This window comes from Colossoma macropomum, unplaced genomic scaffold, assembly GCF_904425465.1.
Source record: "Colossoma macropomum unplaced genomic scaffold, Colossoma_macropomum, whole genome shotgun sequence".
NCBI classification, from domain to species: Eukaryota; Metazoa; Chordata; class Actinopteri; order Characiformes; family Serrasalmidae; genus Colossoma; species Colossoma macropomum.
The window spans coordinates 31,408,396-31,423,654 of NW_023494798.1; the positions used below are offsets into that span (position 1 = coordinate 31,408,396).

Below are 15,259 nucleotides of genomic sequence, written 5' to 3' on the forward strand. Positions count from 1 at the left end.
ATTTTGTTTTTATTTACATTTGAAAATGGGGTTGTATTTAGTAGATGCTTAAGAAAACTTATTTTTGTTTATTTACTGTGTCTATTTAGTGTTTACTATTATATAATTAGTAATAAGAATCATGTTTAACAACTTAGGTAAATGTAAAATATCTTTATTGTGTAAAACAGTTCAAGCAGAACTGGACAGTGTACAGATAAACCTGTGGTGTTTACACATTGGCACACAGCAGCTTCTCTGGCTCAGAAACGGAGCTCAGTGTTGTTTCACATCCAGATTTCTCAAGTCGTTTGTCTCATATGTGCGTCTTGTTCACTCGTGCTGCATCTGTGAGCGTCAGTTCAGTAATTAGCACCGTCGTTCGCGTCTGTATCAGCGACTTTTAGTGTTTTTCTGGCTTGGTTGAAGCGCCGGGCCCGACCTCACTGCTGACAGCCGACTGATGGAGGCAGGCTGCAGGCGGGGCTGGTGGATGCAACGGTATCCCTATCACCTGTATCGATACTGCGTTTAAATGTCAGTATCTTCGCCAATACTGATACGGTATCGGTGCAACACTAATAATAATAATAATAATAATAATAATAATAATGTCTACAACTACACTGATTTTTATTGTGTTTTACAAACTGCACTGCGCTAAATCCATATGAACAGCCCTAAATATGCTCACGTTATAATGAAACATGGAGTTAGTCAGGGTTCTTTAAGTACTGGATGACACAAACGATATGCTTAGAAACATATTCTGACAATTTATCATGATAACAATAACATATAATCATATTACTCACCTCTAATCTGTTGTACACTGTTACAAATAAAGGATCTATTCAGGTACATTTTTCGTTCATCAAGGTATAAACAATGTAAATGTTCCCTCAAGGGTACAACAGTGGTTTTAAGGTCCAACTGTGAACCTTAAATACGTTTTTCCAGGTGAAAAGTTCGTATTTGTTCCTTTTCATAACCGAATGTTTTAAAACAGAACAGTAAAATAAAAGCCTGGAGACGAGACGGGGTGTGTGGAGTCAGTACATCTTAGAGAATATCATTTCAGTGGATTATGGTTCAGTTATGTTCCCTGACTAAAGGTACTGAGATGGACCCTTGAGGGAACCACCCCAGTGACAAGAGGGACACTGCCCCAGTGACAGTTTACTACCTTTATTTCTGAGAGTGTGGTAGTGGGCAGCATAGCAGTTCATCTGGTTGAAATTGTGTAATATCACCAGAGACACGAACTAACAAGGTGTAAAAGGTCAATTTGGACTCCAGATTAAGTCAAAATGTGTGCACAGAACTCTTGCACACTCGTGCGCACGTTTAAAGTGTTAGTGGTGTTGGTTCAGAGTGGAGGGAGAGAACGAGATTGCTGTGCTCCGGGTCTCGGGGTCTCTGTGTAATCACTCTGAACAGATGTGCAGCAGCCAAACACAGTCACTGCTCAAGCATTTCATTTCATCAGCCTCTTCTGACGCACAGAGAGAGAGAGAACGAGAGGGAGCGATGCTTTATATGTGTGTTATTTCAGTCTCTGCTCCATGAATAATGTTATTGTGTTAAAGCAATAGCTCACCAGAAAATCTGATTTACCCAGTTTTTCCAGTTTTTTCCCCCCGTTTGCTTCTTTAATTTCACACATCTCATATTCGCCTCAAACTCTGTGGAATTGTTCAGTAATTTCGAATAGACTCGCCTACGTTGTTGACACACTGTTGCCTATAAACATGAGCAAAAGTATGGACAGAATTCACGTTTAAGATGGCTGTTTTGTCCATAAATATAGATGTAAATGTACTAAGTATTATTTCATTAAATAATGCAGATAGAAAGTAGTTTGAGTTAAAACAAACAGCTGCACACAGTCAGAAAGATGTGAGGAAATGTAATTGATGGGCGACTGGGTGGAATAGAAACAAAGAAATAAAGTGTAATGGGTGTAATAATAAGGAGTAGCAAGAGTAATAAAGTGTAATATGTGTGATATTAAGCTATAACAGAAGTAATAAAGTGTAATAGTTGTAATATTAAGGTGTCACATGAGTAATAAAGCACAATATGGGTTATATGAAGGTGTAAAGGGAGTAATAAAGTGTAATAGGTGTAATATTAAGGTGTGACATTATTAATAAAGTGCAATATTGTAGTATTAAGGTGCAACATGAGTAATATAGGGTAATAGTGTAGGCTTTAAGGTTTGATATGTATAATATTGAAGTGTAACAGGTCTAATGATGTGTAACAGGTGTAATATTAAGATGAAGTAATAAGGTGTAATAGGTGTCATGTTACACTGTCGCAGGTTTAATAAGGAGTAATAGGCATAATAGTAAAATGTAATAGGCATAATAGTAAGATGTATTAGGTGTAATATTAAGGTGTAGTAGGTGTAATAAGATGTAATATTAAGGTGTAACCAGTGTAATAGTGATGTGTAGTGGAGTAATATTAAGATGTATTATGTGTAATATTAGTTTAATGGTCGTATTAAGGTGTATTAGGTGTAATATTAAGGTGTAATATGTGTAATGTTAAGGTGAAATAGGTGTGATATTAGTAGTAGTAGTTGTATTAAGGTGTAATAGGTGATGTAATATTAAAATGTAATAGGTGTAATATAAAGGTGTATTAGATGTAATGTTCGGATGTAGTAGTTGTATTAAAGATGTAATAGGTGTAATATTAAGATGTAATATTACAGTGTAATGGGTGCAATGTCAAGGTGTAATAAGGGCAATGTTAGGGTGTAGTAGTTGTATTAGGGTGTATTAGGTATAATATTAAGGTGTAATAAGGGGAATGTTAGGGTGTAGTAGTTATATTAAGGTGTAATAGGTATAATATTACAGTGTAATAAGTGTAATGTCAGGGTGTGATAAGTAATGTTAGGGTGTAGTAGTTGTATTAAGGTGTAATAGGTGTAATATTAAGGTGTAATAAGTGTAATGTTAGGGTGTAGTAGTTGTATTAGGGTGTATTATGTATAATATTAAGGTGTAATAAGGGTAATGCTAGGGTGTAGTAGCTGTATTAAGGTGTATTAGGTATAATATTAAGGTGTAATAAGGGTAATGTTAGGGTGTAGTAGTTATATTAAGGTGTAATATGTGTAATATTACAGTGTAATAAGTGTAATGTCAGGGTGTGATAAGTAAAGTTAGGGTGTAGTAGTTGTATTAAGGTGTATTAGGTGTAATACTAAGGTGTAATAAGTGTAATGTTAGAATGTAGTAGTTGTATTAAGGTGTAATAGGTATAATATTAAGGTGTAAACTCGGGGACTGAGATGTGGAGATATAGGAGTACTGAGGTAGAGATAATGGCTCCGAATGTTTGCTGTATGTTTGAAAGAAAGCAGACTGTTCTGGGTGAATTATTAAAGTCATTCTGCTGCTTAATAAAGTCAGCCCTGCAGTTCAGTCACTGCTGCAGAAGCTGCCAGACTTCTAACAGTGCCGTGTTTAGAGGTGTGTTCCTATGGAGACAGGAGCTGAGATATGTTCTCCTCTCTCTCTCCAGCTCTCTCTGGTTCTCTCTCTTCATTATCTCTTGGTGGGGGACTGGATGGTAAAGTCATCATTTTCCTATCTCTGCTACCACAGCACTTTTCTCTTAAAGGAATAGTTTGGCAAAAAATAGAATTTGGACAGTTTTCACTGATCCAGAATATAGTTCATCAGCCTTAACTCACTTCTGATGTTTGGTGTCTGAAGTTTGCTTTCTTTAGTTTTAGCTTTAGTGTAAGGTGAGGCTAATGTAGCTAACAAGTAATAGTAGCTTATACCGCAACAGTTAGCATCATGCAAACAAGGTTTGAGACGTGAGTGTGGCGATTTAGGCATGCAGTGTGAAACAGACTTGCTAATGTGTTTCCTGACGCTGTGTGACCTGCCATATATCTGTACACATGGACAAACGTATATTAACATAGCTAATGACCTGTCAGCTACATTAGCCTTGTAGCTTCAGTGTAAAACCAAAGAAGCAAACTTAAGACACCAATGTGTCCAAATTCGGACTAAGGGGCTGGGCAGCTGTGTAAATTCTGTAAATTGAAATATTGCTGAACTAAGGTTGTACTGAAATGGGAGCGGCCTAGAGAGAGAGAGAGAGACACTGAAGAAGAGAGAAATTGACGTGTAAGAAAGAGTGAGAGGTAGAGCTATATAGACAGAGAGGAGGAAAATAGAGGGAGAAAGAGGAAATAATAGAAAAGGAAACAGAGAGGAAGTGACAGATACAGAGAAAGAATCTAGTATCTAGCAGAGAAAGGGAGAGAGAGAGGGAGACAGAGAGAGAAGAGGAGAGAGGGGGCAGAGAGAGGGAGATAGAGGGAGCAGAAGAGAGAGTGAGAGAAAAATGGGGAGAGAGAAAGACAGAGGCAGAAGAGGAGAGAGTTAGAGAGAGGTGGGGAGAGAGAGAGAGAAAGATAGAGGGAGAAGAGGAGAGAGATGGGGAGAGAGAGAAAGACAGAGGTAGAAGAGGAGAGAGAAAGTGAGAGAGATGGGGAGAGAGAGAGACAGGGAGAAGAGGAGAGAGGGAGAGTTAGAGAGAGATGGGGAGAGAGAGAAAGACAGGGAGAAGAGGAGAGAGAGAGAGAGAGAAAGATGGGGAGAGAGAGAGGAGGATGTGATTAAAGACAGCGGAGTTTTGATTTATAATGCATGAGTGCTGCCGTGATCGTTAAACACGTTTGTATTATTTACTATATCGCGTTTCTCACGTCCTTCACCAGCCGCCTGTCTTTCACCCCTCGTCTCCTTGACAGTGGTTTCCATGACGACAGGGTCATTTGGGGTCAACACCTTTTCAGGGAGCAGCTGTGAAGGGGGAGGGGCCGTGGGGCGTGAAGCACAAATTTTACTTATCTGACTTAACCTGTGTGTGTGTGTGTGTGTGTGTGCGTGTGTGTGTGCATGTATGTTTGTGCGTGTGTGTGTGTTTGTGCGTGTGTGTGTGTGCGTGTGTGTGTGTGCGCATGTGCGTGTGTGTGTGTTTGTGCTTGTGTGTGTGTGTGTGTGTGTTTGTGTGTGTGTGTGTGTGCGTGTGTGCGTGTGCGTGTGTGCGTGTGTGCGTGTGCGTGTGTGTGTGTGTGTGTCAGGGATGTAACAATAGGATGTTTCATGCTTTATCAGATTGTATCACAGCATGTAGTATTGTATCGATTGTACTGCTTAGTATCATATTGTATCGAATTGTATCACAGGGTAACGTACTGCATCAGATGCATCGCAGCAGGTTGTATTGCTTTGTACCATATTGTATTGAATGTATTGCAGCATATTGTATTGTATCTCAGTGTATTATGCTCTATAAAATTCTATGAGTTTTGTGTTCAGAGGAAAATGTATGTATAGATTTGTATCACTGCTGTCGGAAACAAAACCTCATATCTCCATTTTTGTCGTTGTTCAGTTTTTGACAAAGTGAAAATGCCTGTTGCCCTTTATATTGTCTGTAAATTTTAATGGAGAATGGACCAAAATTACTTGGAAACAACTCTGGTTCCATTGACTTACAATGGAATTAAACTTACTTTTAAAGTAAAGTATGTTTTTTGCTTCTCCTGTAAAGTTACTATTTTGGAAATTCAAGGTTTTGTTTTGACAACAGCGATATATGTATATATGTATATGTATATATATATACACACACACACACACACACACACACATGAATGTATGTGTTTTGAATTTTAGATCTTAGAACGCTCACTTAGTCTCTCTCTTTTTCTCTCATTCCCTCTTTCTCTTTCTTTCTCTCACCCTCTTTATCTGTTTGTCTGTCTCTCTCTCTCTCTCTCTCTCTCTCTCTCTCTCTGTCTCTCCCTTTGCAGGGTTGTTAAGGAAGAGATATCAGATGACAACGCCAAATTACCATGTTTCAACGGTCGTGTAGTGTCATGGGTGAGTAAGTGTGACTCCCACAAAACACACACACACACACACCTGTACGCCTGTCTGTGCTCCATCGTGCCTCAGTGGTATCAGACAGTAACGTTAGGCCTGTTTCACACATGCTATCTCTGCATGGTCGAGCAGCGTGGAACATTTTTTCTTTTTAATTTTAGTGCCCATAACGTGTTTCAGAAGCAGCACAGCGTCTACAGTCTCAGCGTCAAGCCTTTTGTTCTGCAAAATACAGTGAAGTCAATTCTAAAAGCTAAAAAACAAAAAATTTGTGAAGCACCAAAATTAAATTGCTTGGCTGAAATTGGAACCTAATTTCAGATTCATACTGGATTAAAATCGCTCCACAATTATTGCTGTCAGACTGTAAAAACTACACACACTGCAGATTCATACTGGATTAAAATCGCTCCACAATTATTGCTGTCAGACTGTAAAAACTACACACACTGCAGATTCATACTGGATTAAAATCACTCCACAATTATTACTGTCAGACTGTAAAACTACACACACTGCAGATTCACACTGGATTAAAATCACAAATCTTATCGGTAATCATGCAGATTACAGAATCTTCCCAGGAAAAACTCATCTGGTTCCAATAAGGCTTAATGTACCTGCATTTCCCACAACACTGGCATTAGTAACATAAACTTTACCAGCTTTTTATAAACCAGGGCCGTAACAGAGCACTGAATGCTGTACTGTAAAGCACTCTGACTTTCATCAGATCGACCCAGACGTGAGGACAGATGTGATGTTAGAGTGTAATTGAGTGGGGTGGGTGTTGTTTGTCTGAACCCCGTGCTGAGATTAAATTGACAGCGAATGTTTATCAATTATAAAACAGCTGCTGCTCATATCTGCAGTTCTGTTACCACACAGAACATGTGAAGATGGACACATACAGCAGCTGTGTGTGTGTGTGTGTGTGTGTGTGTGTGTGTGTGTGTGTGTAATTGGGTTCTGCATGATCTGTTTTACCTTCTGTTAGTCCTGTGAATCTCAGGAGCAGGTGTTTCTCTGAAGTCTGTAGCCTTGATAAGTTAGCTTGTGTGCATATTCATTGAGAGTGTAATGATTTCAATACAGTGTTGAAATTTGACGTTCAGAGCAGTGTGCGTGATTGATTTCAGGTTACCGAACCAAAACTATTATCAATATCATCTGTAATACCAATAATAAGAATAAAAATAGAACAAAGAACAAGTTTTCACATTTTATTCTGTCCAGTCGGTGCGAATTCAACGCTGTAAAGTTTGGTCAATAGGGGGAGCAGTGAACTTACCGTTTGACCTCAGACTCCTGCGATCGCAGACGTTGGCTCACAAGCTGCTGAATGCTGTCATTTTATTGGCTCTCTACCGAAACATCTGCATATATTAGGGTGTGTTTCATATAAATGATATCTAAATGAGGTGCTGGTATGCTGGCACTTGATTTCACGCACTGGAACTGATGCATCATTTGTGTAGTAGTTTGTACGTCACTGGCAGCCAAATCTGCACTCTTTTTACATAACTTTGATGAATACGGGCCAGTGTCTGTCAATTTGTGGAAACCGCTGCCAGTGATCAAAAGCTAGGCATCTCGGTGCATCCAATCAGAGTAGTGGGCGGGGCTTATGCTGCATCCACTCTGAAACGACTGGGCTTTTTTTCTGAGGTCTTTTATGAATTCATGCATGACTTTTGGGGTTTATTTTGTTAGAGGGCGGTGCTGCAGACATTGGAAAAAGTTATTTATTATTTATTATTATTTATTTATTATTTATCCGAGCCAGATCTGTCGGTGTGGTGTATTAGAGCTCTGCAGAATCAAGACATTTTTAACACAAAAAGTTTTAGGTATCTGAGAATTAGATTTAAAAAGCTCATAAAAACACTAATATTACAATAAATACAAATAACCTTAAAACAGCAAGTAGCGATTTTATGACTGTCAGTGCTGTAGTGCTATGTAGTGCTATAGTTGTGCTATGAGCATCTTGACCAATCACAGCTTCACATGAATGTTGCTATTAGTTTTTAAATGAGTCTAGTTGTACATGTGATCGTACCAATAATGCAGGCCAATAATAGTCAAAATAATCCCTATTTAAAATGAAATATTAAAAAAAGGCTAAATTTGTAGAGTGTGCGCTGCTGCAAGTCGCCCTGTAAAGCCTGAAATAACCATTTAAAGTCAGAGTCATCATATCATAAATCTTTACATATTAATATCACAGGTACAGGCTCAAAAAGAAGGTCCGGCTCGATGTTTAGGTCTCAAATACAAAATCAACATTATACCGGTGAAGACCTGATGGCAACGGTAGATAATTCACTCACATCCTCGAAATGCACATCGTTTACCAAGTTTTCACTGAGTTCTCTTTGAATTCTCTTTCATTTATCAGATTCATCCACTCAGGGAAGGGGTCTCAAACACAACCCACATTTCAAAGTGTTCTTTCACATGTAGCCTGCAATTACACATTTCCACCAGAGAGGTCTTCAAATCCCCAAAACCTACATAGTGCAGCTTTAAAGGGCCAAAATCTTGCATTATCTTGTATTTAATTTTTTCACCGAGGTCCACTTACAACATATGTGTGGATTTATTTACCAAAAACAATCTAATTTACTAAGTTATTTTCACTGGACCATTTTCCAACCTCTCTTTGTGCCTTAGAATTAAACAGTCTGTTTTTGTAACTGTGCCTTTACGACTGAAATATGTAAATGAACACTGTTCTGATTGTCCGGTATTGAGCCTCATTCAGAAAGCAGTGTGAGCTGAAATTCTCCTTATAGCTAAAGAGGCTGACATAAGTAAATGCATTGATTTTTGTGAAATTACAAAAAACGGTGGATTCTAAACTGGCTGTTCTGCAGCTTAGTTTTCATATATGGACTGTATAGACTGGGTCATAATTGGTATGTTACATTTTAAACGTGTTCACATAATATATCAGACACTTTTTCATTCACAATGGTGAGGAAAATTCAGTTTTCCGTGATATGAGCCCTTTTTAAAAAAGGGTTTTTTAAGATTTTGCAAGGTGTATCTCAGTATTCAAAACTGTGCAGCCCCAGTGTTCATACCTGATAGGATATATCTCTGTGTCTGAGTGTTTGTGTCTGTCTTTGCCTGATATGATGTGTTTTTATGTGCATCTGTGTGTGTGTGTGTGTGTGTGTGTGTGTGTGTGTGTGTGTGTGTTAATGCCACTCTTGGATAATTCATTACTCATATCTCTATGGCTGTGCAGTGTGCTGTAATGGAGAGAGCAGAGAGCACGCTTTGAAGATGAGCCCAGCCCACTCACTCACTCACTCACTCACTTACTCACTCTCTGTACACAGGCACTGACTCATACTTGCATGTATATAGCTGTACTGGCGTTTCTGTCCTCTTTATTTATGCTCACTAAAACACATAGATTGTGTATATTTACCCAATTACCCAATGACAAACACTGACTTTGTTTTGGAACTGTGCTTTATTCACCATGTAGGGCATCTGTAATCCATAGAATAGTGATTAATGACCATTTCTGTTCTCTATAGTGGTGTTCTATGTAGTGCTCCAGTGTAGTGATTAGTGATTAAGGGGCCTAGTCTGTTCGCTATGATAGTGTTCTATATAGTACTCCAATGTGATGAATAGTGATTAGTGGCTATTTCTGTTTACTATAATAGTGTTCTGTATAGTGCTCTAATGTGATGATTAGTGATTAGTGACCATTTCTGTTCTCTGTAGTGTTCTGTATAGTGCTCCAATAGTAGGGAATAGTGATTAGTGACCATTTCTGTTCTCTGTAGTGTTCTGTATAGTGCTCCAATAGTAGGGAATAGTGATTAGTGACCATTTCCGTTCTCTATAGTGTTCTGTATAGTGTTTCAATGTGTTGAAAAGTGATTAGTGACCATTTCTGTTCCCTATAATAGTGTTCTGTATAGTGTTCCAATGTAGTGAATAGTGATTAGTGACCATTTACGTCCTCTGTAGTGTTCTGTATAGTGTTCCAATGTAGTGAATAGTGATTAGTGACCATTTCTGTTCCCTATAATAGTGTTCTGTATAGTGTTCTAATGTAGTGAATAGTGATTAGTGACCATTTGCATTCTCTGTAGTGTTCTGTATTGTTTTTCAATGTAGTGAATAGTGATTAGTGACACCATTTCTGTTCTCTATAGTGTTCTGTGTGTAGTGTTCCAGTGTAGTGAATAGTGATTAGAGACCATTTCCATTCTCTATAGTGTTCTGTATAGTGCACCAATGTAGGGAATAATGATTAGTGACCATTCTGTTCTCTGTAGTGGTGTGTATAGTGTTTCAATGTAGTGAATAGTGATTAGTGACCATTTCTGTTTCCAGTAGTAGTGTTCCAAATAGTGGTCCAGTGTGGTGAATAGTGATTAGTGACCATTTCTGTTCCTTGTAATAGTGTTCAGTATAGTGCTCCAATGTGGTGAATAGTGATTAGTGACCATTTCTGTTTTCTATAGTGTTCTGTATAGTGCTCCAGTGTGGCGAATACTGATTAGGGGATCATTTGTGTTCCCTTTGATTAAGGACATATGTTTTTGCCATATTGCATAGTGTTCTCTGTAGTGCTCTGATGTAGGGAATAGTGATTACCGCATTTATCTCTCCCTTCCACCAGCCAGTTAGTGTGCAGACACAGATGTAGCTACAAATTCCATCAGCTTATGATTTCTACTCAGGGAGCGTACACCCACTGCTCTCTCATTCTCTCCGCTCCAAACTCACACATGCCTTTCTCTTCTTCTTTTTGGCCAAGAGACACACAGGAAGAATGCATTCATTCAGGCACACACACAGGGCCTACGTTGCCAGATCCCCCTCTCTTTAATCCCCCCATTCCATGGAGAAACAGAAGGTGCGCTCTTTATCGCCGCTTTCCTCCCCGCTGCCTTCAGATGCTCTTTTCCAGCATGCTAACAGCGGAGGCCGGAGCCTGGGGTTCAGGGAAATATGCGTGTCCTCCACTTCACATTCATACCAGCCACTTTCTCATGCAGCCCAGGGCCTGTGGAAACCTTTAGTGAAGGCGGATCTTGGCACTAACGTTGCTTCACTGCAGTCTCTGATGTTGCAACTCATGGCTGGTAGAATGAGGAGCGCCCTCTAGTGGACACTGCACTCATAAGAACTTGGACTGGATTGAGATTTGAGAAAACGTATACAATTAGCAACCAACCAAAGACAATATGTTTATAAGTATCTGATTTAACCGAATATATTTTATTCCAGAATATTCCAGTTTTGTTCCAGAGTATTCCAGTTTGTTCCAGTTGGTTCTAGCGCATGACGACCCAAAAATGAGGCCCACAGGCGGGAAGTTTGCCCACAAGCACGTTTCATTTGGCTGGACCGAAAGTTGCATTAACTCCTCTGCCCCTTCACTCAATGAGAGAGCAAACATTTTTATACAGACATAAAAACACTGGAATAGTAAGTCATTATTACGAGATACTGTGATTATTTTGACATAGTAAGTCAAAATTTTGAGAAAATAAGTCATTACACTGAGAGTAAGTCAATATTTTGAGACAATAAGTCATTATTTTGACATAACAAGTCAATATTTTGAGAGAAGAAGTCATTTTTTTGACATACCAAGTCAATATTTTGAGATAATAAGTCATTATTTTGACATACCAAGTCAATATTTTGGGAAAATAAGTAATTGGTTTGACATAACAAGTCAATCATTTGAGACAAAAAGTCATTATTTTGACATACCAAGTCAATATTTTGAGAAAGTAAGTCATTATTTTGACATACCAAGTCCATTTTTTGAGACAAAAAGTCATTATTTTGACATACCAGGTCCATATTTTGAGACAAAAAGTCATTATTTTGACATACCAAGTCATTATTTTGAGACAAAGTCATTATTTTGACATACCAAGTCTATTTTGAGACAAGAACTCATTATTTTGACATACCAAGTCAATATTTTGAGACAAAAAGTCATTATTATGACATACAAAGTCCATGTTTTGAGAAAATAAGTAATTATTTTGACATACTAAGTCAGAAAATAAGTCATTTCGACATAGCGAGTCAGTATTTTGAGAAAACAAGTCATTATTTTGTATTTGTATTTGTATTTACCATGCAGGAATGAGCTTCCATATATAAGAAATACATCTTTACCTCTGACAGCCGTGAGCTGTTTATGAATGGGAAGGTGCTTATTGACCTCTGCTAAGCCTTGTGTCTTTGTGTTAGAGAGAACAGCGGACCCTCACACGTCCCCCTGATTGGATTAGTTAAGTGAAGTCACAGGGTGAGTGAAAAACACTCCAGAAATATCCGTCCGTAACAAGAAGATTGAATCAGAGAAGCGGACGGGGTGCAGGGCATTGTGGGCCGGCGTGCGGAGGCTGTGTGAGCGGATGTGTGCGTATAAATGAGCCTCTGTCCGTGTGCTGAAAAACAGTCAATGCTCTCTTTCTCACCGGCCTCTTACGAAGGCACAATAATCATCCTCACCGCTCACTTTATTACCTTCTGATTCATTTATTTCTGCCTGAAGAACTCGGTTAGGACGTCCTGTGTGTGCGTGTTTCAGACAAACTGTGCAGGGTGCTTATTTCCTGCTTTTCTCTATGTAACAGTCTATCTCTCTCTCTCTCTCTCCCTCTCTCTCTCTCTCTGCTCAAGACCAGGGCTATATGTGTATGGATTGCTTGATTATTAGAGATGCACAAAGTTATGAGATGCTTAGATTGGACTGACATCTCAAACCAATGTTTGATGACGTATTTCTTGAATTCCAGAGGAGTGGACTGTTTAGGAGACTCCGGGTTACGGCAGTAATGAAGGGATGTTATATTTCTCCATAATTAAATTAAAATTTATTAAATTAAATTAATAATGCAAGATCCACCCCTATTAGGGTTGAGTGATATAACGGTAATAAGGTATACTGTGGTATTTAAAAATGACCATGGCACAGAGCTCTGAACTTTAGAACCAGCGATTCTGCACTCAGATATTCTCTAAACGGGGGTCATTTCAACATCAGTTAGCTGGAACAAAGAAAATAAAAACTCTTACAGAACAAGAAAAAAACATTCGTAATTTTTTTTTTCCCCAATTTTCTCCTCAATTTAGTCGTCTCCAATTCCACCCACTAGTTAGGACTCCCCCAATCACACGACACCACCAGCACTACCAGGGCAAGGGCTAACGTGGGGTTCCTCAGAGACCAGTGAAGCCCCACCGCGTCTTTTTGAACTGCCGCTCACGCAACGTCATTGGACAGCCGAACGCGCTTGGAGGAAAGCGCCAACCGCCAGTTCTGTTACGTCAGCTAACAGATGCCTGAGCTGACTAGCATCGCGCTGAGTGATGTGGGGAGACAGGGGGCATCCTACCCACCCAGAGAGCGAGGCCAATTGTGCGCTCTCGGACTCCCGGCTACGGACAGCTGTAGCATCACCAGGGATCAGACTCGCGATCTCCTGATGATACGGCCAACGCTTAACATTCTGACCTTTAAATGGTGTTTTTTCCTCAACTATGTTTTAAATGGAAGTTAATATAACATGATTTTTTTCCAAGCACTTTTGGAGCGTTTCTGTTGGTCCGTTCAGTGTGAAAATTTGGCGGATTTCAAAGGTCAGCTAGCATTTTGAAATTCTGTAAAGAAGTACAAAATATGCTGCGGTGCACGTTTGGCCTGCCTACTAAGCTCTCATTAGCTTAGCCAAAATGCAGAGCTGCTATCATGCTAGCTAAGCTAATGCTAACCAGCTCATCTCTCCTAGTTAGCAGCACTGTTTAGCATTGAACCATTGTTAGATAGATAGTTTAATGTTTATTGAATGATTGCTTGAAAATCAATCGCTCTGTTCACTCATCGTGACCGTGTAGGTAAACGGCTCGTTTTTAGTTTTTTTTTTATTTTGAATTAATGCAGGACGAGACAGCACAAAAAGTGTTATAAATGGTTTTATGTAACTTAGGACAAATTTGGGCACTACAGAGAACACACCTCTGTACATTCGAATGCACAATTACTGTTTATTTGCTAAATTAAACATAAAATTTAGCCTGAGCAAAACTTTTATTTTTATGGGTTTTTTCCAATATGCTAACTCAGCAGATTAATAGAAGCTATTTAAGCATGTTCTCTGTAGAGAATGAGTTCATTTTACTTAGAAAATCAACACAACGGGTCATTTGACGAGGGCTGCTCAAACTGTAGTGTTTTTCTGTTTTTCTATCTTCATATGAGCCCATTTTTATTGTTTAGCCTTTTTCAAAAACTGATTACTCGATTATCCTCTTAAATGGCTTAAGAAGAAGCCAGTTTGCAATGTAGTCAATGCGGTTACTGAATTTTAAGGGGTCAATATGTGTTTAAATATAAAAATAATTAATAGATTACTCAGCAGTGACAGCACTAATCTTTTCGCTCTCCCTCTGGTGTTTAATCATGTTGTTTGCTGTATATTTCTTGTAAAGCGACTGATCTCAGTTAAGGCACTAAAAAGTAAACTGATGATGACTCACATTCTGTCTCTGCCTCTCTCTCTCTCTCTCTCTCTCTCTCTCTCTCTCTTTCTCTGTAGCTGGTGTCGGCAGATGGCTCCCATGGTTCAGATGGAGGTTCAGGTTGTGGTGCTGAAAGCCAGGCAGAGCTGCCTCCTCCATTAGAGCGGACGGGGGGCATCGGGGACTCTAGACCGCCTTCGTTCCAGTGAGTGACCCCACTATGTGTATGTGAGAGAGTGAGGGTGCAATGCGTTGATGTTAATCAGTGTAGCACTGCACACTAGCCGCATGCGAGATAGATAGATAGATAGATTGATTGATTGATTGATTGATTGATTGATTGATTACACGCCCACCTGAACACTAAAACACCATTTAAGAACTCATCATTTCCACTGCATTTAGGACAAATGACATCCTGTAAATATTGTTTGTAGCTCTTGACGCCCTCCATCACCTGCCTGATGGAAGCTGCTCAAACCGTGAATAAAGAGGATGGAGACGATGAAATAACTGAGGAAACAGCCAATCAGAGCATCTCTTAAACGAAGAGCTACACTCTTAAAAAAAGATGGTGCTTCAAGGTTTCTTTTGTAAAGGAAATGGTTCTATATAGAGCCATGAACACTCAAAGAACCCTTTGCATGATTAAAGGGTTCTTTGCATCATGAAAGCGTTCTTCAGACTGATGGAGAATGTGCTGTAGATGGTTCTATATAGAACCTTTTTGGAAATGGCTCTATGTAGCACCCAGAAGGGTTCTTCTATTGTTACGGAGTCAAGCTTGTAACAACAGAAGAACCCCTTTGGGTGCTGTGTAGAGC

The 15,259-nt window shown here is 39.2% G+C and overlaps 1 protein-coding gene across 1 annotated transcript in view; it reads left to right on the forward strand.

The window, feature by feature from the left end:
• LOC118817909 (segment polarity protein dishevelled homolog DVL-3) overlaps positions 1-15,259 on the forward strand; it is an 84,631-nt gene that overhangs the window by 43,531 nt on the left and 25,841 nt on the right. The window contains exons 2-3 of the mRNA XM_036584915.1: positions 5,840-5,909; positions 14,513-14,640. Of these exons, the coding sequence (XP_036440808.1) occupies positions 5,840-5,909; positions 14,513-14,640 (198 nt within the window). The remainder of the gene's footprint in view (positions 1-5,839; positions 5,910-14,512; positions 14,641-15,259) is intronic.